At 44.0% G+C, this 26,152-nt stretch overlaps 1 protein-coding gene across 2 annotated transcripts; it reads right to left on the bottom strand.

Annotated features, from left to right (window-relative positions):
• Nucleotides 1-255: 255 nt before the first annotated feature.
• On the bottom strand, nucleotides 256-19,004 carry kita (KIT proto-oncogene, receptor tyrosine kinase a). Of its 2 annotated transcripts, none has more exons than XM_041935194.1 (21): nucleotides 18,722-19,004; nucleotides 15,412-15,666; nucleotides 13,325-13,609; nucleotides 13,102-13,241; nucleotides 12,196-12,367; nucleotides 11,345-11,531; nucleotides 10,502-10,617; nucleotides 10,153-10,267; nucleotides 8,308-8,492; nucleotides 6,765-6,871; nucleotides 6,501-6,627; nucleotides 5,826-5,930; nucleotides 5,395-5,505; nucleotides 5,076-5,217; nucleotides 4,815-4,909; nucleotides 4,585-4,715; nucleotides 4,112-4,234; nucleotides 2,661-2,772; nucleotides 2,462-2,561; nucleotides 2,061-2,166; nucleotides 256-1,053 (listed from the first exon to the last, which is right to left on the bottom strand). In XM_041935194.1, the coding sequence occupies exons 1-21, from the start codon at nucleotides 18,774-18,776 to the stop codon at nucleotides 871-873; spliced, it is 2,952 nt and encodes a 983-aa protein (XP_041791128.1). In that variant the 5' UTR covers nucleotides 18,777-19,004; the 3' UTR covers nucleotides 256-870. The 2 variants fall into 2 exon arrangements, with proteins under 2 accessions (XP_041791128.1, XP_041791127.1); XM_041935193.1 differs by having other exon boundaries at nucleotides 12,196-12,388.
• Between the last annotated feature and the right edge of the window lie 7,148 nt (nucleotides 19,005-26,152).

The following is a 26,152-nucleotide window of genomic DNA, read 5'->3' on the forward strand; positions in this document are numbered from 1 at the left end:
AGCGTACCGTGTCTACACCACATCTCTGAAGACAACTGTGCGTGTAAAGTAATCATGGGCCGATCCATGTCATGTGCTAACAGCTCCAACGTTAAAAAAAGCAGAAATGTACCTCCTAATCGCCTTGAAGCACTTATGGACTGGAGGCATGACCGACCATGCTGTCTAATAGCTTATATACCAGTGTCTTGCTATTTCAATTTAAATTGGCCCCCGAAAAATATCTCCTTCATTAACAGGTCTGAACAGTTGGAAATAATACTGACAAAACAAGAGTAAAAAGTAACATAAGCTGCATTGTGTGGTGTGTGTAATGGTGTGAAGTTCAAGTGCCTCAAGTGCTTTTTTTTTTTGCCTCCAAATTGCAACAGCCAACCAAAACAAGAACGCTACATAAATATCCAGGACAGAAGAGCAACAAAGAATAACAAAACACAAAATGCAAAATGGAGTGCTAAAAAAAAACAAACCAAACAACCTTTTATGAAATGTGTAGGAAAAATTTGACTCAAAAAAAAATAAAAGAAAGAAAAAAAATAACAGCGTAATAATGTACTTAATGACAGTTTTAGAGTAACAGTTGGTGTCCCTCCATCCTCCCCGGTGCCTGAACAGTTCTTTGCGATGGGCAGGGGAGCATTAGTCCGACTGTCTTCCCTGTAATCAGCAGGCAATAATAGCGATACCAATGATAAAAGCCATTTGTCTTTTGTTGTTCTTTCTGGTAAAAGATGGCAATTACCATTCTTCTGCAACACGTTACAACAAATGTTGCTGGTACAGGGACAGTGGGCGGGTGTAGTGGTTGGGTGGTTGGTGGCGGAACATTAAAGGCACTTGATGAGGCAGCCAGACAGGTTGGGTGGGTCCTTACACCCGTTGGGCTCTGAGGGTTGTCCCCTCCAGGAAGACCTCATGCTGGACCAGTAAGGGCTGGGTCGCAGGGCTGTTACTGCCGGCTGAGTCGAGATGGTGACAAGCCGTGCTCTGAGAACTGGGCTCCTCCCTGGCTCTGGATGCCACAGGAAGCCTGGAGCTAAAGTTCAGGTAAATCTGAATGTGAAGGAAGCAGTGGTGGAGAGAAAGAGGGGAGAGGGAGCACAGTTAGCTTAGCTTAGCATAAAGACTGGAATCAGATGGCAACAACTAACCTGTCTGTCCAAAGCAAAACCCTGTTCACCATTGTGAGTTTAAATAAATGTAGCTATTTTGAACTCGCAGCACAAATTCATGGCAATCCATTTATAGCAGTTGACATATTTCATTCTGGACCAGTCTGACAGCCGCGCAAGAAAAATAATTCATCAACCAGCTCGTATAAAGTTCACTCGAACACGTTTCATCTTGTCTATTTAATCTATCGCCTACAAAAAGTAAAAAAAAAAAACCCACAAGCGGCGGCGTAGAAAAGTCCAGCACACAATCCCCTGCAAAACCACAGCTTGTCATCTATTCAAGTTCAAGTTTGCGCGGATTAAACGAACAAGACGGAACGTGTTAATTTACGAGCTTTAGAGGAGAGCGAAGGAAGATGTTTCTTTAGTCTCCTGGCAAATTCTAATTGAACTTGAGAGCAGTATTGATTTTTTTCACCCAACTCTCGCCAAGAAGGCACATCAGTGCATTTCTGAAAATGTCCGCCTGTCCCTTTGAAGCTAATGCCGAACTTCCAGAGCTGTTGGAGTCTAAGAGGGAAGTCATGAAGCAATGGGGGTGAGAGCTAAGAGTTCAAACACACCTGCTCGTGCCGCGAGAGGCCCCCGGCCTATTTCTACGCTATGTGTTAGCATAAAAAAGAAGCCCAGAAGAAAACAGAAGAAGAAGATTTTGGCGTGAAATGGGCCTGGTGGCCATTAATCTTGGTTTAGTGGTTAGCGTTAGCATATTTTCCTGTCACATGACCCCATCAAATGAGCTTTTATCCTTTTACCACCCCGGAGTTGCTTCTGTTTTGCTAACTCAAAAATCCTGCTGAGCGGCTCCCAGTTCATTGTTTTTCAGGAATTACATTTTTAAGCTTGTTTAGCGAACAAAAACAACATCAAAGCGGTGCGACTTACGTGCTTGGTGGCATCTGAAAGCTGTTGTTCAATCCTTTCCACGACCTTTCTGAAGGGGGGTCTGTTGAAGGGGTCAGGATCCCAACAGGACCTCATTATCTGATACCTGCACAGCAGCATACGCACACACAAACACTTTTATTTGTCTTCATCCTCTTTCTTCTGTGTGTATGTTCTGTTTTATGCTCCACCTAAAAGTTTTAACATATCAGTTTTTGCAAAGCATGTGGAAAGCCAAATGCAACAGGATGAGAGCGGGCTGCTTTTCAAATTCCCCACATAGCATTCACTGCAGCCTCATCACCTCCCTCTATCCGATTCCACCATTTCTCCTGTGATCCTGTGACGCACACTCGCATTTGACTTCAACACACTCGTATATCATTTCAGCAAAAACTCACATTTCACTGGGTGCAAATTCTGGAGCATCCATTCTGTATCCCTCTTTTATCAGCTTGTAGAACTTGGCATCCACAGGCATACCAGGGTAAGGACTGTTCCCTACATTCAGAGAGAGGTTCAGTTACATTATGCACCTCCGAAAACACACAGACAGCCAGACAAACACACACACACACGCACAGGGACGGATAGACATACCCAGTGAGAAGATCTCCCAAAGCAAGATGCCATAGGACCACACGTCACTCTCAAACGTGTACACGCACTCAAAGATGCTTTCTGGAGACATCCATTTTACGGGTAGACGAGCCTAAAAGGAGAGCACTTAGTGAGCAGATGGCAAGGTGAACCCCTTGTCCAACACCTTTCCCCAGGGATGTTTTTATTATTATTATTTACTGTGGTTGGGATCAAACCAGCCAGTGTCGGACCTGCACACTGTTCACCTGAGGATCTAAGAACACGCAGAACTCATTCCATCTGTGACCCCCATACCCAACACTTACGGAAAAAAATGCAAAGACACACACATCAAACGATTTGCATATAGTAATTTACTAAATATTTTCTGGCCACAAGCCACACTGACAAGCGATTTAAGATTAGATAAAATAAGATCAACCTTATTAATCCCCAGCTGGTGACATTTGGTAAATACTGTGTAGTACGTTGTGTCCCGAGGCAGATGATTTGAATAAAGTATTAGAATAACAAGGCAGCACAGTACAACTGAGGTCACTGCAGAAGTGGAGAAAAAACTAAATAAGCTAAAAGGTAAGTTGCACCTTGATTTTTGGAAAAGTACGACACAAATAAAGTTGAAGGTAAGTACACAAAAGTAAGACGTGCAACACTGGCGTTCCAACATTGATATGACCTTTTTTTTTATGTCGTCTTTATTATTTATTAATATATGAAGAAATGTCTCCATAAATTTAGAGTGAGGGGAAAATATCTGATAATGCTAAGCTAGCTAGCACCATTCAGACATTCATTTGGAATAATGTCTTCATAATGTGAGGTATATTGTTTCGTTTTTAACAGTTTACATTGTTATTAAACGAGTGTCAAGTCAGTGCATGAACCACAGGGTGTTCCATGTTTATCCACGCTTCACTTTACTTAGCAAGATAACGCTAGCTTAGTCAGTTGGATCAATTACAAATGCAACAGTTCAACCTGTGACTTTGCACTGTCTGAAAATTTAGTGGCAACTTAATCAACATAAGGACGTGTGCTGCAACCTGCTTTAACTGAGTGACACTGAATCGACACCTGCGTTGAAAGTAGGCTAAGTTTGAACTTACTGATAGCTTGTGGAACAAAGGTGAATATATATGTTGCAAATCACAATCAAGATTAAACTGTGTGCCTTTGACGTCTGGAAATTAGGCCTTATCTTTATCTTGTAAATTTACATTTTAGTGAGTTAGAACAGTCTCTAAGAATGCAGTTAGCATACATCTTAGCTCCAGCATGCAAAGATGTGATGGACTAAACACGGCCACACCAACAAAGTAATTCATTATTTTGCAAATTTATTGAGACAGTTCCAAACCATGAAACATGGTTTGATTTAAGACCAGGATGCCACCACTGGATGTATCCGTCTCAAACTCCCAAGTGTCACACCTTTAGCGCAGACTTACATTGCCTTTGACTACGTAGTTGGAGTCTGTGGTGATGTCTCGGGCCAGGCCAAAATCGCAGATCTTTGCCACTCTTCCTTGAGTCAGGAGGATGTTTCTGGCAGCCAGGTCTCTGTGGATGCACTGAAAAACAAATGCACCACTACCTTTAGTATCTAATGACACACGTTACACTATCCAGTACATGACCAATCAATCATATGTTCTGACTAAGTGCTTTTTCTAATGCAGTTTGGTACTGAATGTCCACATTTGAATCTGTAACACTCAACCACTGACACTGACACATGAGCTCACTGGCTACAGTATCTTGCCTCCACAACATCTAAATGTTTCAAGAGCATGCTCCAACACGCTTTTTAGATCCGTTTACTAGCTGTGACAACACGATCCGTGTCCTGCATTTGTCGTTTGCAGAAGTTCGCATCAGTTTAACCCAAAAATCAAGTATGATGTCTGGAGTTCGCACTCACATTTTTGGAGACTAAGAACTCCATGCCTTTGGCCACTTGGTACGAGAAGCTGAGAAGGTCCTCGGTGTCTAGAGACAGGCCGTCCTCGTCAAACATCTCACTCTCTGCATCCGCTTCGACGTAGGAGCCACCTGAGAGGACAAACGGGCTGACAATTATTCTGCTTCTAAGTCTTGCTGCTTTTCTGAATATTTTAGGAGTGAAATTTGATGAATGGCTGGCTCGCTTGCCTTTGCGTAGTGAGCGCCTCTTCTCGGAGGATGAGCCGAGCGGCGGGTTGCCAGCAGCAGAAGGCCTCATGGTCATGTAGCCGTTCAAGCTGTCGCTGTGAAGAGGAAAGGAGCAGTCTGGTCTCAGCTGAGCACAGCCACACATAGGCACGCTGCTGTCCAAATACCCTCCTCCTACGCACGTTCTGGATAGTAAATACTAGTACTCTCTTTTCTCTTTCAAACACAATAAACTGCTCTTAACACAAAAAAGAACCTGACCCAGCTGCGTCTCTTTGCGGCATGACGTTGCGGTAGTAGCAGTCTTCCTCGAGCTTGTAGCAGATGAAGGATTCCCTCTTTCTGCGTAGAAAGTTAAGGAGGTCTCCGAAGCAGCAGTACTCTGTGATCACCAGCGTGGGGCCTGAAGACAAGGACACGTCGCTCATGACAATGATCTTTCCAAATGTGTGACTCGTGGCTTTTGTAAAAAGCTGAGTAATTTGGTAAAATAAAGCACAACAGTGACAGCAGCAACATGAATCTCTGATGTTTTTAGTTTCCCTTCCGCAGGCTTGAAACGATAATGCAGGACACACACCTCCAACAGTGCAGGCTCCCAGCAGGTTGACAATATTCATGTGGTTTCCCAAGTAACTGAGGACTTTCAGCTCTGACATCAGTGCTTCTTTCTCTGTGGAGTGAGCGCTTGCTGTGGGGGAAAACAAATTAGAACATAATCAACATAACATAACGATTACCTCAGGTTGAACTATGACTACATATTATGATGAGGGTGCAGGACTCTAATCAAAATAAAAAAGTGCCTATCAAATACACTGATTTGGCAGCAGTGTGCAAGTCACCAAATGAAAATATCCACATAATAGCTGCCTGAGCACCTGCGGGCAAATTATTTATTTATTACTCCCGACTTGAAAGGTGCACCGCTACTATGCACATTTGTCACATCGTCAAATTAGCTACGCTGTGCCAGTCCCACTTCATTTGCATGTGTGTCGACACGCTTACATTTCAGCATTTTCACAGCCACCGTCATGACTGAATCAGCTTTGGAGAGTCCGTATGCGGTGGCTTCCACCACTTTTCCGAATGCACCAGATCCCAGCGTCTTCCCTGAAGACAAGAGGACAGACACAAAACTGTTATTCCCCATCATGTTTCCCTCCCACAAACTGGCCCGCTGCCAGCGTTTCTTGGACAACAGCAGTCTTAGCCCCCGGGCTGTGTACGCAGTCACCAGGACACGCAGGATCCTGTTTAAGGAGGTTTGTCAAAAACAACACCCAGAATATGTCAACAATATTATGTTTGCAGTGAGGGAGTGGGGTTTCATCATTAATGAGCTGTGGAACTGGTTGGTCGGTCATGACCACACTCATGGCTGAAACCTTAATGCTGTGTCCATATACACAGAAAACAGAGCGTCTGTCAATCAGCATGAAGTAGCCCGAGGGAGGCAGCGGTGATGTCATGCCGACTGCACTGTTTGGCCTTATTACTGACAAAAAAAAAACATTTATCTCCACATCACTCTGTTCCTGTGATGATTTACAGATAAAACCTGAAAAGCAGGATGTAAATTTGAGCATATCAGAAGAACAATAACTAGCACAATGGAATCATAGAGGCCTCTATGCAGCACACACGGCAGGTAATTTTGAAAAGGGAGTGCAGGGCGCTCACCAAAACGCAAGTTGTTTCGAGGAAACTCCCACTGGTGATCGTACGGCAGCTGGGTGGGGTCAATGTACACATAGTTGTTTCCATGGATGCCCTCAATAACTTTCCACTGAATCTGGTATTTGGGTTTCTGGCAGGAATGCAGGTGGAAAAACAATGAAACATAAATTACAAGTAACCTCATGGAGTTTCAACATGCTCCACTCTTTTTCTTGACTTTTGGTAAAAGAGGGTGCGCCTTGCACGAAAGGAGCACTGCTGCCTTACCTGCATGTACTTGTAGAACAGCATGATAAGGACGAGACAGAGGATGCCTGCTGCTGATACGGAGCCAATTAGCAGGGGGGTGAATAGATCATGGGGAACAGTTCTCTCTGCAGGGAGACAGATACAATCATGTTAGATACAAGAGCAGCGACAACAGAGTCAGTCTGTGACTCTTTCAATGGTTTGTCATGTTTACACTCTAAATGACATTGCAAAGGGGCATTAAGGTAAAGCCCAGAGAGGGCTAAGTCACAGTGAAGCCCACTTTGGTGAAATCACAGCAAACTAATCCAATTATATATATCTACACACTGTTCTGCTTTTTATTTTGTTTGCAAATGCTGCAGTTTATTGCTTAAACTGCTTAAAATCAGTTCTGATTGTGTCGTGTTCGACCGCACTGCTGTTGCTTTTACAGCTGTGGTGGTGAGTAATTACGTGTTCCTTTGTGTCTGTCTGTTTGTGATGCCTTATTGTTTTGCTCCTCTGTACAGTGGGGTGTAATAAGCTCTTTAGAGATAAGAAGCTTTCTCTCCACTTCAAATCTGAGAATGCAGAGTCTGCAGGAACTAATCCCCTGTAAACCTGTCAGTGGTTTCTAAAGCTCTGTGTATTCTCTGCTGCAGCTCACTGACACCTCCAAGCCTCCCACAGCCCCAGAACGCCCAGCACCGCCAGGACTCCTACTGCGCTCCACACTCTCAGCGCCTCCGCCTGGTCTGCTGTTACTCTGTGAAGCGCATAAATCCTGGGCACACGCTCCCAAAGGCCTGTCCTGCCAGGCCTCATACACTCTCCTCCCTCATAAAGCTCGCCCACATACCCGCTGTAGCCCCCCGTCTCCTGCATAAACTCGGGTCTCGACGGGGACGGCTTTGCTGCGCGTTCAGATCCTGCACTCACACCACTTTGGGGACATTGTAGAGCAGATGGGCAGGCCGTTATAACTGGGCGGATTTGGAGTCATAAAGTAAACAATGGACTAAAGCTAATTCCTATCTGTAAGTGACAACATCTTATCGTGGCCAATCGTGTCTGAGGTATCTCTTCTTGCTAATGTTTACCTAACAGATTACAGACGACCAAACTTGTAGTAAGACCACATTTATGGGTTAATCCGTGCCAGAATCATGCTTGTAGTAAATATTTGGAGTTGAGGATTATATTGCATGTGGGGTTTATGGAGGGGCACAGCTGCTAGCATAACTTTGTTTTTCACTGCAAGGAGCAGGGAGTCACAGAATTTTAAACATCACTGAGATTGCTCTATTAAGTTTTAATGAAATTAGCATCAGCTGGATGAAGGTTTGCAATCAGAAAAAGGGAGATTTTCATGTCTGTTCTTCCTCTCTTGTACCAGTTGACTGTTGCGATTAATTCTAATCTGAAGGTGAGGACAAGCAGAGGATTACATCAATTCAGCAACAAAACACGGGACCGGCAGGCGCCCCCTTCAACATCACGTGGCCCCTTTTTAGCTGTGTGCAGACTTACTCACAAACTGTGTCCTGCTTTACTTACATGAGCGTGCACATCAACTCACCGCTGATGGAAAAGAGTGTGTAGGCCTGCTCGCCCTCCACCGTAGCCACACATTCCAGGGTACTGAACCGTCCCCTGCTGATGTTCACCCGACTCTCCACCTCCGTCTTCCCAAACATGGGGCTGAACAGGGTGACTGTGATGACATTTTGCTCCTCCTGGGTGGCATTCACCTGTTGGGAGCACCTGGAGGCAGATGATTACACACTGTTGACAAAGGGCTGACGGGATCACGGAGGTTTTCATCAATTGTCAGGAGCACGCTGCAAGACACACATTCCTTTCCTGTGTCTTGAAAACACTTGTGTGAGTGCGAACAAGGTAGCTTTACAAAATATGCAGGACCACAGACGCATGTCCTTATATGTCACTACACAGCCAGCAGTAAGTTTCACCCGATGTCATAAGAACAAAAGCAAATTCCTGCTGTTCCCATGACATAAAGGTGAAATGTTTAACAACAGCCCTGGCCCCCCTATTTCACTGTACAGACCATTAAAAGCAGCTGTTATTACCTAGATGCTCTCTTGTTATAGGCTCACTCGGGTCACATTACTTTCTGTTTCTGTACATACATTTGCGTGCCTGCATGTAATGAGTATTAAGTGGATTTAATTATAATTAAAGTTTGGATAATCACTTATGATTCATTGCCTGTGCTGCTTGGGATTGGTGTCGCTATAGCAACCAGGTGCTCCTCCTTCGACACACTTTATGTTTGACACGACATGAGCCGCATCCAGTTGTATCCAGGCAGATGTCCTGGGCCCCTACCAATCACAAGTCAACTCGTTACAATCCCCTGTCACATGGGGGTCATCTTATCACTGTCAACCAATCACAAGTCAGGCCCTTCAAATCCCACAATCCGTCATTCCACCGTCATCACTGTTCCTGACTCTATCCAATGTGTCTTTAGTGTGACCTTTAGGACCCTCGAGACGCGCTACATATGAATTCTGTAAGAGTCTGAATGTGAAGCTACAAATAAAGTACAGATCTTCAATGGTGGGTGGATGACTTGCAATGAAAGGGTGGTGCTATGTCTGTGCATGGAGGAAAATATCTGACAAAGCACCAAGAAAATTGCAGAACTGTGTGAAAGTTCCCCATATTAACACCATTTCCACAACTGAAACACGACCTTGCGGCTACAGGTGAGCACCCTGACAAACACGCCTCACTGCCATTGCAAAAGTCATGATATTTGTTAGCAAACGTCAAAAGAGGAACTGGCTTGCTTCACAGCATTTTGTTTATGAGATAACAGATGACAGAGCTGCTTTTTATTTTGGTTTGGCAGTTTTGCTTTTCTTTCATCTTGACTGATGACAAGTCTGCCTAATATCAGTTTCCAATCCATGTGACTGCTTTGGGCTGCAGTTCCAAAGTTCAGTTATTACACCATGCCAGCATATTCTGTCTTTGCTTTTTATGTTAAGAGAAGATTTTGCCAATGAGTATGCAGAAAAGCAGATACTTTTTCTGATTGGGATACAAAACCATATATACTCTATTTTTCTTAAGCCCCGAGAAAACTGAACAAATCTTCCATATTTCCTATCATAATAATGTTAAATTAAAAATTTAACTTTAATAAAATTTATTACCAAACATTTTTTTAATCAAAAACTCATCAGGAGTGTGAGGGAGTGGTTTGATTGGCCAGATTTCAGTCAACTGGTATTACTACATTTTGATTGGTGCAGGGCCATATTACATCACATTTCCCAGCCAGTGAGTATAGCACAAACAAATACAACAAAACAGCCGAAACTGCCTTTGGAGGGCAGTTGTGTAGCACCGAATAACTTATCGTAAGAAGCCGACAGAGAAAAAACCTCACCTGGCATAGGGCTGTTCACAGTAGTACCAGGTGATCCGAGGGGCAGGGAACCCCTCCGCCACACAGCGTACCTGTCCATCAACTGGGCCCTCATGGGATACAATCTCTGGTTTACCTAACAAACACATGTTAATGTCAGAATATGTCAGGAGAGAGAAGAATGAGAGCTTTTCAGTGAAACAGGGTGAGGTGTGATAGAGAGCAAGACCTCATGACACAAAGAAAAAGGTCAGTGAGACCTATTCCCATATGTCCACTACCAACGGTTAATGCAAGATGGATTAATGCAATTCATTGTGCAGCTTAAGGGAATGAAAAACCTTTTAAAGAAATCTATGACCCCACTTACTGATCACAAAGATGGTGAATGTGTGGTTTACTGATGCGTCACCGTTGGAGGCTTGAAAGGTGTAAACTCCACCCTCTGACATTTTCAGTCGCACCAGCCTCAGCTCGCTGCTGTACCTAAACGCAAAGCAAGTTCTCCTTTAGCATGGATGCAATTAGCATTTTATTAAGAGACATGTTTTCTTTTAATGCTTTAGCTGTGCATAGACGGGAAAGAGCAAATTTTCCTTTGCTGCCTGAGAAAGAACTTGAAACGCTCAGATATTTGCATTTTAGACCACAACCAGTCTTTTGTTCGTCTTGTGCGCTTTTATGCACATCTGTTCATGAAAATGCAAAGCATTTCCAGTTATACTCCAGGCTACATGAGACATAAAGTGTTTTTCCAAACGTTTATATGGATTTATTGATTTTGAGTATAGTATAAAGAGATTGTGCTCCCTCATGTACAGTTTGCTTAAGGGAGTCCAACACAGGTTTAAAGGTCATTATGGCGATATTAAAAACAAACACCATGAACCGTGAGCTAAAAGGAATTAAGATGAACATGCAGCCTTGGATTGGATCAATCTGCGGCACAGAGGTAACACTGCTGATATTTCACGCTTTCTTTTCCTGTGAGAGCCATTTATATTCTGACAGTTCCCGTTTCAATATGAGCCCCTGAGCATTTTTAGAATTTCAGCTGTATTTCTCAGGGAGCTGTGACAAGTGCAGCTGTTGCATCAGCACCTCCACCGACCTGCAGCCAAACCAAAAGGTGTTAAATTCCACCAAACGATGTGACAAACATTTTCACCTATGTGGGAAAACTGGGGCACTTGAAGCAAGTGTGTTTTCCCACCTGTATTCATGGTTTTGTGTGGTGATGACATGGTCGGTTGTGTTTCTCAGCTCGTGGCCCATGAAGCTCCAGGAGAAGGTGTGCGGCTTTGGATAAGCCTCCATGTCGACATTTAAGGGGAAGCTCTCGCCTGAACGCACCTGGATGGTTCTATTGCTTGCCGGTGTTAAGTTGATGAATCCTTTCTCTGAAAAAATCAGGAAGTGAGATATTGTCAGAGGATTTGCAGAAGCAAAATGAAGATTATAGTTGTTGGAGTCAAAATGATTTAAGTGGTGTACGTCCAGAGACTTACAGGCACACATGCTTAATCACCCCACATACAGCATGTAGAGGAAGAGTTTAACAGTTTGTGAAACACACTTATTCACATTCTGGCAGAGAGTAAGACGAGAAGATCGATACCTCTCGGCATCTTGGCGGTTAAATATAAGGACGCAGTTGGTTAGCTTAGCTTAGCATAAAGACTGAAAATGCAGGGAACAGCTAACTGGGTGACTTTATTAAACAAACAAGATAGAACATGCTAATTAGTGAGCTGTCGAGGTGCTCGTAGCTCGATTTTGTTATGTTTGTGCAGAGCCAAGCTAGCTGTTTGCCTGTTTAGTAACATTATGCTAAGCTAAACTAACAGACTGCTGGGTATAGCCTCATATTTACCATACAAACATGAGAGTGATATATATCTTCAAATCTAACTCTCTGCAAGAAAGTGAAAAAGCATATTTCCTATTTCCTATTGCTTTGATAATCACTTTTATTGAAAATGACCGACTCCAGATTGGCCGGTTCATTTTTAACATATTTCACTTTTTTAGTTTACAAACTGCAGTTTCTCTTCATGTACTCACCATAAACATCGAGCCACACAGACTGCGAGCTGACCCCTTTTTCATTCTCAGCTTCACATCGGTACCTCCCGGCGTCTTCAGGTCGGACCGCTGCGATGTGCAACGTGGCGCTGCGCACGTGGGTGAAGTGCTCCGTCAGGATACGTGAAGCACCGTCAACCTTTGCTGGTTGCTGTGGATACCAGACGGCACCCTGTCAACGCCCAGAGATCTCTAGAGATTAACCCCGTCTGCGTGTCTATCCTCACCAAGCACACAAATACTGACACAGACGCACAACTGCCTGCACGCGCACACACCGCTGCCCACACACGCACGTATGCACACGCTAGTGCACGTTGTACACACGCAGCCAAGATGCTAAGGCTTAGACAGCATGAACTTTGACCCCTTTCGCTCTCTTTCATAAGAACAGACAACCACTGACACCAGGTGCGCAGGAAGAAAACCACTCAGTGAAAAGTTGAATTTGAAACAATAAAATAAACTTGAGGATTAGAACGACACTTTTCTCATGATTGTCACTTGTGTTTTCTCGTTGAGGACACTTTAAGACCCTCAGCTGTGGTAATTTAATTTTGATCAATTTTCAGACAATAATCAATGCAGCTCGCCGTTAGTTATCATTAAGACTCACAGCATTTCCTAAATGCACATTAAAGCTGATTTATGTTTTACAATGGATTCAGAAGAAAACACTGGTGGTGGGTATTAACCTTGAGGATAACTGAGAGTTAGTGGTTGACTCTTCCTAACCTTTAGGTCAAATATGTGTTTAAACAGACCAAAGCCCTGTTTAATCCTCCAAGACAACAACAGATACTCCATGTGCAGTGTTTTCCAACTGAATCTGCCACCAACAGAGCAGCACACAGCAAAAAAAAATAAAAAGCAGAAGGGTCTCACCGAGCCAGGCGGGGTGACCCACTTTAGCTTGATTTCCCCGTTGACGTTGCTGGTGTTGCAGGTGAGGGAGAGACTTTCACCCCGGATAAGAATCACTCTTTTGGGTGCCTGCATCTCAATCACAGGAGGAGCAACGGGCACTGAAAGGAAATCAAAACAAACGTGACTGGATTTCCAGGGAGCTTTACCATGCATGCACACAAATGCATTTTCACCACTTTACCTGGTTTGACCGTCAGGTAGTAGTCATGCGATCTGACGTACTCTTCCCTGAGTCTTCCTGTGCACACATAGCAGCCTTCGTAGGCCTTTTGTGTGTTGTGGATGATGATGCCTTGCTCCAGGCTTGCAGAAAACTGGAGACCAGAGGCCAGAGCTCCACTGGAACACGTTTCCAGGCGCAGGTGGTCCAGACTTGGATCGGTTGCCAGGCAGGGGATGGAAGCAGTGTCTCCCTCACGACTCAGGATGTTGAAAACCATCGATTTTCTGAAAGGATTGTCGGGATCTGGCAAGAAAAATGCAATCACGCATCAAAGCCGGTGTCAGAGCTGCGAGCGGGGCTGCATGCTGAGTTTGTGAAGCTTTACTTTATGACAGCCATATAACCACTCTAAACTTTTCACCATATTTCCCCACCAAGATTTTGTTATTTTGACTTCTTGCCGCATGATTTATGTGAATTGCTAGTTTTTTCATAACCGTTCGTAGTTGGATTACCAAGATTTAGAATTCTCCAATCGGGTGCCATTAAACCTTTGCAGGAGAAGAGGGCACAACAAGACGACATGATTTCCATGAAAAGGCTTTCGGTGCAGTACTCTTGAAACCTGTACCTACCTGTACCTAAACCCTGTATCTGTTTTGCATCTGGGCTGCAGATAGAACTCTTAAATGTAGGCCTTGTTGTAAGAGGGGCTTCTGGGCTGACTCCTTTCACTTTTCCAAAGGTTTGGAGACAAAAGACGAGACTTTTCATGTTCTTGAGAAGCTGCAGCGTTTGCTCACTGACACACGGTAACACACTGTACTTAACATTTACTGCCAGGTTGACGCCAAAATGTTTTCCTTGTTTACTAAAGCAAGGAGACAGGGTTTTGTTTCATGATGGCTTCAGGCAGCAACACACACAGTGTGTTTTGCTGATTATCAGCGAATGTAAACGCACTTGCTGTTTGTTTACAGGAAAATTCCACAGCAGACGCTTCATGTACAACTGCATGCCATGATCTGCCCATGAAGCCTGTTTCCACTGCATTTTATTTTTATCAATACTCCAACTGGGGCCAAGCATAAAAACTGTTTTTGCAATATTGCTTAGTTTATACTAAGTGTAAATTGAACATTTGCATAAAAACAGGTGGTATTCACTCAGTATTCACTCTGTCCACATTATGTCAGTGCTGTATGAAGCTACTGCAACACCTTTTATTGTGAAGCAGTCAAAAGGATTGGGATCGTTCATCAAAATGCGTCTACGAAACAAAACAGTAAGTCTGGAGAGCAGATCACAACAACGTGGGCTTTGTTTGAAGCCACACAAGTTTGTTAAGCTTCGCTGGAAACAGATACACCAGTTGCTCTTCTGTTGTATTTCTGATATGTCTGCTTATTAAACTGCACTTGCTGTTACCATGGTAATCATGGGTGTTGCCAAATCACCAAAACTGAAATCTTTTGGATCTTTTAGTTGTTTTTTTAATTCCAAATTGGTAGAATTAACAGGCACAAAGACCGACCTGCCAAACTGATGACTCGGCTGTAGCTGTGCTATCCGGCTTTAGTCATCTAAACAGAGAAATCTACCCTGCAGCGGCAGTGAGTTGTAAAAGCTTGATTTATCCGAAAATTGTAATCAAAGCACAAGTTTATCAGCAGAATGAATATTTTTATACATCTGAGCCTCTGATCTAAAAAAGCAGTTAGCGCTTGTTGCCTCAAATGTGGATGAGTGGACTGTGATCAACTCATGATACACGCCTGCAGAGATGGCAGCGGGCCAAGGGGATGCAGAGTCACATAGAGGAGGAAATACAGTAAAACTCAGTCATGAACTCAATAAACAGCTCCGGTATCTACTGTACCTGTCCTGGGCAAAGTTACAAACACCTTTCTCTGTAAACACTCCCACACACAGTGCTCCCTGTCACCGCAGCGGTAAAAGGCAAAGCATTTCCTCGGCTCTGCCCTGCAGTCTGCATGCTCTAGATTTCAGTTCTGTTTCTGCCGTCTCTCGCTCGCCAACACCCCGCAAATCTCGAACACATGTGCACCAGCTGAATGCAAATGGTGACAGCTCCGTCCACGCACCTTTCACGTAGACGTAGATGGAGGCCTTCTCGCTGGAGCTCTCCTCCAGGCAGATGTAGCGGCCCATGTGGACGGGCTGAGCTCTGGGGATGTGCAGCGTTGACATGCCATCGATCCTCTTCTCTCCCCGCACCTTCGGCCGCTCCTCCCGCTGCCACTGCATCGCCTTTACGCCCTGGCAACGCAGCTCGAAGGGCGCGTTGAGGGAGATGACAATGTGCGGGCCGGCGGGGGTGATAGTGGGCTTGGTGTTGCCTGTGATGGTATAGAGAGAGAAATCAGCTGCAAATCAAAAAACAAAATCATGATAAGCAGTTTTGTGTTATCTAAATGCTGCAGGCTACTCCTGTTTTTACCACGCTTTGGAGGAAAACACCACGCATGACCATGACCACACTGCAGATATTTACATTCACTTATAGGATTAGTGCTTTCAAACAGCGCCATTCAAAGTCTTGACAGTCTGAAGATCTTTTAAAGTCTCAGAATTTCAGGGGGATGAATCAAAGTTTATTTTATGACTTGAAAGCAGAGCTACGAGACGGGAGTAAAACGTCGCAAACATTTTCTCACCACTGTGAAGTCGAGATGTGTCAACACCTACCCCACAAGATTCCTGTGAATTAGAGCAGCTTAAAGGTACAATCCCTGATCCCACGGTTAACAACAGGATCGAACAGGATCTACAAAACACTGGATTTGCACTGGCTCTCTTTCCCAAAATTGATTGAGAGGTCTTTTGATGCAAAGATTTACCCTTGACAACACCTACATTTAAGTGAAAATTGTTGTGTTAAAGTAGCGGTTCTCGGCTTTAAAGGCTTGACCCCTTATAACAAGGGAAATATACTTCGTGAATGCAGCTAAAACCACAGGTTAGCCTAACTACAAGCAGTTCAACAAGAGTTCCTTTTCAACCTTTTGCTTAATTTGGAGGAGCTATGGAGACTTAAACATTTGGACGTATGCAATATGCAGGTAAAAAGGGGAAAAAAGAGCCCCTCTGATTTATATTTGGACCTCTTTTCGGGTCCAAACTCCCAATCTGAGAACCACCGCACTGAAGGTTTGTCTACAGCTCCAACACCTTCACACCTTACTCCACCTGTGCAACAGGTTGTTTATGAAATGCCAGACTGAGCCTTTATATTGTGACTAACATCATAATGCCGGCAAAGAGGCTTGGTGTGACAGCAGGGATTGAAACATCAACCTCTTGTTGAGGAAATCTGTATTAGCCGTGGAAACCAAACGACGTCACGCAGAAGCGAACATGAAACAACTTTTTTTAACATTTTCTAGTCATGGCATAAAGTCAATCATAGCATGAGCTGGACGGGACTGTACTGCAGGGTGGCTGCTTCCCAAAGAGGGCGCTGACCAAACCGTTTAATCTGCTGCACTAACTGAAAGCAGGTGGAGAAAGTGAGTTCCCCGAGAAATCATCGCCAAGGCGCACCGCTGCGCACTCAGGCCCTCCTTGCTTTCCTGAGGCCAGTTGTGATCGGCCTGACAGGACCGTGGCTGCAGCTTCCACTGGTGACACTGCAGCAGGAGCGTGGTCGGCAAAGATGCTGATGATAATGATAATGATAAATAAACTCGGTTTTTTTTATATATATATGAGCTCAATTATTCTCTCATTCCCACAGTCTGCGCTTCAAGGCAGGCAACGGGAAGGGTGTGGTGGCAGGGCAGACTCATCCGAAACCCTAAATTCGTTGAATCACTGAACAGCAAACAGCAGTGTATCATTATGCAAAGATGTGTCTATTTAGAGACTGTTAATGTTGTTGACCTCTGTGTTGGCAGAGTCTGTGCGTAAATATTTGGCTACCTGTGGAATTTAACGCGAAGAGTTGCTTTTCAACGCGACAGGGTGGAGACAAAAAGACGATCTACTAGTTCTCCGTGTGAGGTATTTCATAGATTTTATTAGACGCTTATTTATTTATTCTATCACACAGCGGAAGAAAACGAGGTGAAAGTTACATCTGCAGCCTGCCTCAACGGGCTTAAGGCAAACTTCGTGGTGTGCCTTGTTGCATCACATGACAGACAAGCCCGTGCACACCGCCTGGATATGTGGCAGTCATTTAAATTCTCTGATGATATTAACATGTCGTGAACAGGAACGGCCTCCCGTGAGCGCGCTCCAGCCACTGCCATCATCAAACCGTCGATGCGATGGAAGCGGGCGGACGACAGAGCCCACCTGGTGCCGCCCTGAGCCGCGTGCGATCCGCAGACGCAGCGCGGAGCGCAGAGGCGAACAGCGACGCTTGTGCTGTCGGCGAAGATGGTTCGTGTGCGTGCGTGCGTGCGTGCGTGCGTGCGCGCGCGCTCGCGCGTGTGTGTGGCTTTCCAGCACTGTTTTCCATAAATTCGCGAGCTATCTGATGGGGAAAAAACCGACCTCTGTTTCCTGGCAAGATTAAAACAAGTTGACTTCGAGACACAAACACACACACACACACACACACAAACCCTCAAATAAAATAAGAAACCGAGCCCAAGTGTTTGTGGAAGAACCAGTAAAAATGCACTTAGATGTTTATGTAACTTGACCTCTGCGGTTAAGACTGAAGCTGATGCCAAGTCACGATAGTTGCAATGTGGTTTCAAGCACGACAACCAAAACTACACTGCCGAGAAGATGCTCTAAAAGTGCACTTTGCTGTCTCACATGTGACAATATTTATCCAACGAGTGAGACATTACGTGGGCTAGGGATGCCAAGCAGTTGTCGACACACAGGCTGCTCGTTTGCATGCTTCCTAGGAATCAGGACTTGCCAACACATTTACATAATTACGGTTACGTGCGAAACAACTGGGGGGAAAATCCGCATGAACCTGTCGCCTACATCCAACATAGCGCGACCAAGAAGCTATTATTCCGCATCCTCCTTCACCACCCCTGTTTGATTACTTTCTTGTTAACGGCGCCCCGTTCTCTGAATAAAACATTCATTATTAAAGCACCGCGCTCGCATCCAGATCATCAGCCAAAGTATCCGGTTTCCTCATCGGGTTTCAGTGACTCCAGGTTGGCTTATCGGCAGCGTTGCGCTCTCGTTGCACCACTTCCCCGAACAAAGAAAAGTGTGGAGAAATGCATCAAAAACGGCGACGCGGAGCAAGTCGAGCAAGTCAATTCACCAAAAAATATGGCTAATCTTTATCTTGTTGGCCTAAAAGGAAGTGAATATATGTGATCACCAAAAGATATCCAAGCCTTCCCTTGTTCCAAAGAGAACAGCAACAAGTTGCCTATGCGTAAACTGGCGCATCAAGTGCAAATGTCTTACCTGGATGGAAGGTTAACTGTAAAAAGACAGACAGCAGTATCCAGTGGTATTCCATAGTTATTATTCCATGGGTCTAGCTGTGAAGGTGAGCCAGTGCCTTTATGGTGAAGGTAGCTCTACTCTACTCGCCGAGCGCGTCGGAGTTGAGGGAAGTTGACTGCGGGCTCGGATAGAGGCGCACTTATGAGTCTTTAAAGGCACAGATGCTCAGTAGGCTTCAGCACGCAACAGCAGCAGCCGTCGCCAATCTGCAAACATGCTGTTCTCCCGGAGCGCGCCAGAGGGGACGGTGCGGGCCGACCAGGTACGCCTCACTGACTGACTGTGGCGTCAGCAGCATGTTTGTAGGAGCCAGTGGTGGAGCCTATGAACTCGCACGTTACACACAGAGAGGGAGGTGTTTGGGATCTGTCGTCTGCTTCCCGACAAGAAAACCGAGCGCGCAGACGGATCAAAGCAAACATACGCGAAGTGCGGTTATTTTACGCGTCGTCTTCATCTGTGCCCAATACACACCAGTGTCTTTGCATTAAACGCGCACACGCTCCTGCTGTAGGTGAGAGAAACCAGATCAAAAAGCAGAACCCACATTTACGCCCAGCACTGAAAACACGCTCATTTAGCTCGATGGAGACCTTATAATTAAGTTTTCTGCAGTATTATTAAATAGAATTTCAGCTGTTTATTTACTGAGTAATTCCTTAATTGATAGGCGAAGACAAACAACGACCTTCTGACCTTTGTCTCCTCCTGATAACACACGACATTTCTGAGCACCGCACTCACTCACAGGCCTCCAGAGTTGGCGCACTTCCCCCGTGCTGTCAACCAGGCATGCCACGGTGACTGCTTTCTCATGGTGCGTCGTGTTGACAGCAATGAGCAAATGCATTTTTCATTGAAAGCAGCTGCTCTCTTTAATTCAGTCCTACACGTTTTCCTCGAAGTAATTCCTGTAATTGCCCATAATGGATCTCATCCGCTGCGTGTGAAACCCAGTTGACTTCGTAGGAGAAACCGAACTTGCCTTTTTTAATGATCTGTTTCCATAAATATGAAATATTGCATTTTTCTTTTTCGGAGTTGTGCATCAGAGCTGGTTTAATCAAGCGGCAACCTCTGGCTGGAAAATGAAGTCAAGTGCCAGAAACTGCAAACCTCAAGATGGCGACTTGAGGCTGGCTCCAAAAGTGAGTCAGTCCCCATAGACCCCCATATTAAAATGCCCAACTTTACACCCAAAATAAACATGTTTGCTGCCTGGTACAAAAACCCTACTGCTAATTTACCCATTAATGACAACTGTACCAGGGCAAATTTTTATACAACTCACTCGTTTAAATTATATCAAGGCTTTAAATTATACATTATGGTTGTGGCCTCTTTGAGTGACAGCTTGCTGCTAGGTTTCAGCAACCAGGCTTCATTCGGCACACCTCAGTCCCACACACTCTCCACCTCTTTGGCCATTTTTGGATTGGCCGAGAGTTTGGTGGAGTCACTGAGCTTCACAATGGCTCTTCAGAAACCTCTGAGCAACGTCGCAGAGACAAAGTCCATGTTTTGTTTAGTCCATGAGTTCAACTTGTTGGAAAACATTTTGCACACTTACAAGAAATTTTATTTTTAGTTGGACCAAACAACTCCTCCTCCTGATGGGAGCAGTAAAATAAAAGGTCAAAAAGACCTTAAAGGGCTTCTCCAGCAATTTAAGTTTTCCTTTTTCTTAAATCTGGGAGGCTTTGCAAGAGACTAATTTAAAAAAAAAGCGTCAACAAAATTGAGCTATCCTGACTTCTTAGTGCCTTTAGTGTCTCTAGTGCTCTCTCCACGCCCCTAATTTATTGCCAGTTTACAGCACAAGTTTGCTGTTAAATATTTGAAGTCTCAAGCATAACTAAACAGAACAATGATGACTTCTTCATCTTTTAAGTGGCAGCTAGCCGTGAGTCATCAGGGTTGGTGTCACAGACTTAGGAGAGCAAACAAAGATGTTTTTACATAGCTTTAATCCTGATTCCCAAGAAGTTGGGATGTTGTGCAAAACCTGAATAAAACAGAATGCAATCCTCTGCAAACCAACTGTGTTTACTGACAATGGTTTTATGACGTGTTCCTGACTGAGCCTCTCCAGGATGCTCCTTTCATACCCAATCATGATACTATCTCCTGTTACCATTCAACCTGTTTACCTGTGGAATGATCCAAACAGGTGTTTTTGGAGCGTTCCACAACTTTCTCAGTCTCTTGTTGCTCCTTTGCCAACTTGTTTGAAACATATTTGCTGCAGCAGATTCAGAATAAGCACAAATTTTTTTTCACAAAAATCAATGAAGCTGATGAGGTCCAACATTAATAAATCATCCTTATTGTTTTATTTGCTTTGCATGTGTTTCTATGGTCATAAGAGGCCATAAACCTTTTGATATATCTCTAATGGTTAATTCATCATAAAAATGCATTTCTGCATTTTGTATGTGGTCATCACCTTGACGAAGATGAAGTCCATTATTTTTAATGTTGGTATACACAGAGAGAAACCCTTAAACACATGCAACAGACTTTGGCTGTGGTCGTTGTCTAAACCAGTTCAAAACCCAAACACCCTGTGTGATTAATGTGTTTACTTGGCCAGCTTGTTCAACATGTGACAACAATTCTCCCATCACCTTTTTAACCCGAGGCCATAAATGTCACTCGCATCCCATCGGAACAAATGTCACAAATGTTTTACGCAGGTAAAGGACCCTAAAAAAACATGTGGTGGTTGCACAACATTTCACACGTGGCATTAGGCAAAAACATCCTATCTAGACTCTTCTTGAACTTACACTTCAAGATAATTTGTGTGTTTGCTCTCATGTGATGAGCTCCTTCTTTCGCAGTTTGTGCAGAGCTGTCTTCAAAACACACGTTTGGAAACACAGGTCGAACATTTGTGAAACATGTGCGTGTTCTAAGAATGTCTTATCACCGTTACATGTATGAACCATAACCTCAAGCAAGAATTGATTCTTTCTGTCATTTAGCATCTTCCAGAACCATGTCTCATAATGTGAGACCGCTCTTACAGGCTCTAATGGCAACACAGTGAAACCAAATCTCTAATTTAACTTCCTCGGAGCATTAACTCCTGTAAAAGACCCATCAGTTATCGCACATTGATTTTTCCATGCACATAAATGTCTTTTGGGGTAACAGAAAATGATTTTTGTCTGATCAACATGCGAAAAATACGCATTGTTACAGGTTTATTTTGCTATTTCAGGAACCGATTTGAGCGTCTCCGACAGCGTGGTTATCGACTGCGAAAATTACACCTAATTATTCACACGTTGCTTTCAATGGCATGGCCTGAACATTAACAAAGCAGACGGAGCAGCTTCCTGCGCACCAAAGAACTGAGATTAACGGCCAGTTTCAAGGCTGAGTTGGTGAATATGTGAACATGTGCAAGCCAGAAACTTTTTTGATATATTTATAATCATAAATTGATCATAAAAATTTGTTCTGTTTGTGGTTGTCACCTTGTTAATGTTTATCTAGATACAGCAGCTGCACAGAAGGAAAACCTTATGAATATGGAAATTAGTACATGTTCCGTAAGAGTCTCAACATATGTAATGCACGTAAACCAAACTATATGTTGTCTATTTTCTCTTCAGCCAGCGTGCTCTCTACCCACAAAACACGATTGCAATGCCGGAATGATTTTCTATTGTTTGCTCAGATAAAACAGTGTTACACAGTTTTAACACACAGTGTTAACTGTGTCTCTTACAAACACTTCCTCTGATGTGTTTGGTGGAAGACAGAAGGGGAAAGCACAGGGATACTGGGAGAAGGAAGTAGGAACATGATCCTTGTCTTCATGCTAAATAATGTTTGTCCAAGTCTGTGCCCGCCCACTTATGAGCAACGTACTCTAAGTGCACGGTTACAGGAATCGCTGTCAGTTTTGACGCGGCCGTCAGACCAACATTGTGCCAGTTGCTTCTGTGATAATCACTTAAAGGTGTATGTGGGTGTATGCACATTTAGATAAGCAACACATGGGAAATGATGGAGGACAGGTGTTTGGTGAGGGAACTCAGGCTTGTTAAAACTCACACATGTGCTTTTGACGACAACTTGTTCGGATTCTTCCAGCTTCTTTTGTTTTCTCTGAAAAAGAAACTGGGAGTAAAAATGTAAATAGTATGCAAAATGGTAAATGGGTTGCATTAAGACTGTGTTTTTCTAGTCAGCCATGCACACACACATTCATGCACTGGTTGCAAGATGCTCGTCACGTGCAATTACCATTCACATGCACACACCGATGGCACAGCATCAGGAGCGATGTGGGGTTCAGTATCCTGCCCGACGATACTTTGGCATATAGACTGCAGGAACCACCGGCCTTTTGCTAAGTGGATGACTGCTTTACTGTTCAGCCACAGCTGCCACAACTCCTTTTTTCCCATTGACATCATTCCCAGCTGCTATTTTTAGTTTTAATTTTTACACCCATACTGCGAGCATATGACCTGCCCCCCCCCCCCCAGGTCTGTCCAAGTGCTAAAATAAAATATATGGTGTCACATATAAAGAGCACAGCCAGTTTAAAGACCAGTGTGTGAGGAGTGGTCTGCGGCTCTTCAGACTGCATTTCGTCCAGAAATGTCTCAAACAGGGTTGATTTATTACATTTTGTCCCATTTTGATGCTGTAATACAGCATCTGTTTGGAAGAAGTCGTCTTTATTTCACCTGTGGATATACCCTGTTATCTGTAATCACTGTGTTTTACTACAGTGCAAAACCCAATAAGTGTTGACAACAGGTGACCTAACACAGAAGCTGCTACGGACTCGTTTACATTTCTTTCTATTGCTGTTGGTCCTAAAAGCTGCTGTGTGGCGTTTGTGGAATTGTGCAGTTTAAGACACGCAAAAGTGAAAAAAAAATGCGATATAAAAGACATCACCTCTACTATGTGATAGCTACCCTAAAAAAGAATAATGAGTTGGCTGCGTAGCATTGCTAGCATCGTTGAGAACAATTTTTATTCCCCGCTAAGAGGAAGCAGATGTGCATTATTTACTATGTCTGCCATGTTTTTGAGGAGGCTAATCCTCCTGCAGTGTTCTCAAGGGACGAAACGAAAAAAAAAAAAATCTAGATTTAGACCTCTGGCTAACTAAACGCTTCCATGTACATCGCATGCCTGCAGCTTTTCATAATTAAAGTCTTGTAGCAGTGTCTCATTGATTCATGCCAATCCTCAGACTTCTGGTGGTATTTTGGTCTCATTTCCTAAGAATCCTGTTAATTGCTGTATAAAGATATGTGCCCTTTGTGAAGGAAAAAAAAGTAGTTCTCATCGTCTCTGTTAAAGATCATTTGCCACTGATACATAGTTTTACTCCTGCTAATTGGAATATGACAACAGGCATGAAGAAAATAGGCATGCACAACTGGAAAACACTGTTTTCAGCTGAGTTACCATAACATGCAAGGAGCTCCATACAGATCTAACTAAGCATGTAGAAAAAGAGGTCGTCCTCACCATAAAACAGCTGTGTATGCTGACAAGCAGGTTGCGACCCATATTTAGGTTTATTAATAGGCAGCTTCTGGTGGGTGTAGCAGTCATTATGGGAGCAAAGGAGGAAGTCAGGTGATGCAGTCAAGCTGCAACCTCTGGGGCTCAAACACGAAAGTGCCCAAAACTGCAGCAAGACTTTACAGCAGAATTAAACATGGCACAAATACCTGGTACGAAAAATGGTTTTGCTCTCTCTAGCTACTCTCCCTGTTCATGACAACTACATGAGGGTGAATTTTTATACAATTAACTCGTTTAATTAATTTAAGGCGTTAAGTAATGCATAATCATGGGCATGGCAGCTTTGAGTGACAGCTAGCCACTAGGGTTCAGCAACCAGGCTTCATTCGGCCCACCTCGGCTCCACCCGCGCTCCACCTCTTTGCCTATTTTTGGATTAGCCTGGAGCTTGGCGGAGTCAGGCACCGCCAAGATGGCGACGGCCAGAGCCACTGACACTGAGCATCACAGAGACGTCCGTGTTTTATATAGTCGATGGACGTAGTATAAAGAGATAGAAAGTTTGCATTTGGAGGAAGGCGGGTCAAACAAACACAGGACTTTCAGCCAGGAGACCGCTGCTCGAGTCCCCTGTGTACTTAAGTCACATGTCTAACAGTAACAAATGTATTTTATCCAGTGATCTGTTTCACTATGTTGACGACCTGACAATGGTGATAGACCTTAGCTGTACCAGATGCTGTACCTGCTCAATACTCTCATTGAAAGTCACTGGCAATCGGCCAAGTCAGTCGTTTAGGCATGAGGATGTGTCAGGATTAGAGGATAACAAAACTTACACCTTGTCTTTGACATTGGATGAATAAGACCAAGTGTCAGTCACCGTAAGTGTAGTAATGCAGCAACCATAGCGGCTAAGGGAAGACAATGTAAAGCGGACATAGGTACGGCGTGCCTCAGGTAATTGGTGTTAACATGCTGGCTAAAAGCCAGGAGTTCCTGCAAAAGTTCAGAGCTATCAGCTCTCAGGCGTTGACTGTGAGGATTCTGTCACGTTTCACACGCTCTCTCTTCTCAGCGTAGTGCAAATAACTGTAAAAAGAAGACACTGAAACTGCACGGACAGATAAGACCCACCAGCACAGTGCAACAGACATCAGGGGGAAAGCATCAAATATACACGCTCTGTTATTTTGTCATTTATTCCCATGCACACTGTAGCACACCCGCCTCTCACCCAACCCCCTCACACCTGCCTGTGTGGTTAACAACTGGGTTTATGGTTAATATGCCTATGCAAAAACATGAACTTAATTTAAAACCTCAATGCGGAAATCTAGTTTTGCAACATAATTTTACATTTTTGGTAATCATTAGAGTTGCCAACACACTCTCATCTCTCTCAGATGCATCTCTCAGATCTCATGCAAAGTAAGAGGAAGGCCTCAAACCTCCTTCATGTGCACAGGATTAAATGATCAGATCAAAGTTTGTGTGGCTTTAGTTGACGGAGGCGCACGTAGCTTCATTTAGGTGGCGAGGTGTCACAAGATGAATTTGTAGTCTTATCAGTAAATATGCTTGAAAGCACCTTCGACATAGAGAGAAAAATATGACAAATTCAAACAAAATATTTCAGCTAAAAACTTTTTTCCTCTCTTCTATTTTTAGGCTGCCTTTCTAGCTTAATAAAATCTAGCTTGTTTGTTTTCTGGACAAAATTATCCTGCGGGACCCACTGTTAAATGTGTTTTACGACTGCATTTTTTTTTTTTTTTGCATATGATGTTTGTAGCGCCTTGCCAACCCTCAGGAGTCGCCTGAGAGTCCCATTTTTCAAAGGCCCCTTCCCCTCCCGTCTTCCTGACTCCACATTTGCAA

This window comes from Chelmon rostratus, chromosome 4, assembly GCF_017976325.1.
Source record: "Chelmon rostratus isolate fCheRos1 chromosome 4, fCheRos1.pri, whole genome shotgun sequence".
In the NCBI taxonomy this organism is placed as follows: Eukaryota; Metazoa; Chordata; class Actinopteri; order Chaetodontiformes; family Chaetodontidae; genus Chelmon; species Chelmon rostratus.

What these genes read in the sequence shown, in the direction of transcription:
- kita (XM_041935193.1), bottom strand. Translation starts at nt 18,776, where the DNA reads ATGGAATACCACTGGATACTGCTGTCTGTCTTTTTACAGTTAACCTTC. An exon ending in ATTCACCATCTTTGTGATCA is followed by an intron (nt 10,268 to 10,501) that starts GTAAGTGGGGTC and finishes TGTGTTTGTTAG; the next exon opens with GTAAACCAGAGATTGTATCC. An exon ending in TCGAAACAACTTGCGTTTTG is followed by an intron (nt 5,931 to 6,500) that starts GTGAGCGCCCTG and finishes TCTTGTCTTCAG; the next exon opens with GGAAGACGCTGGGATCTGGT.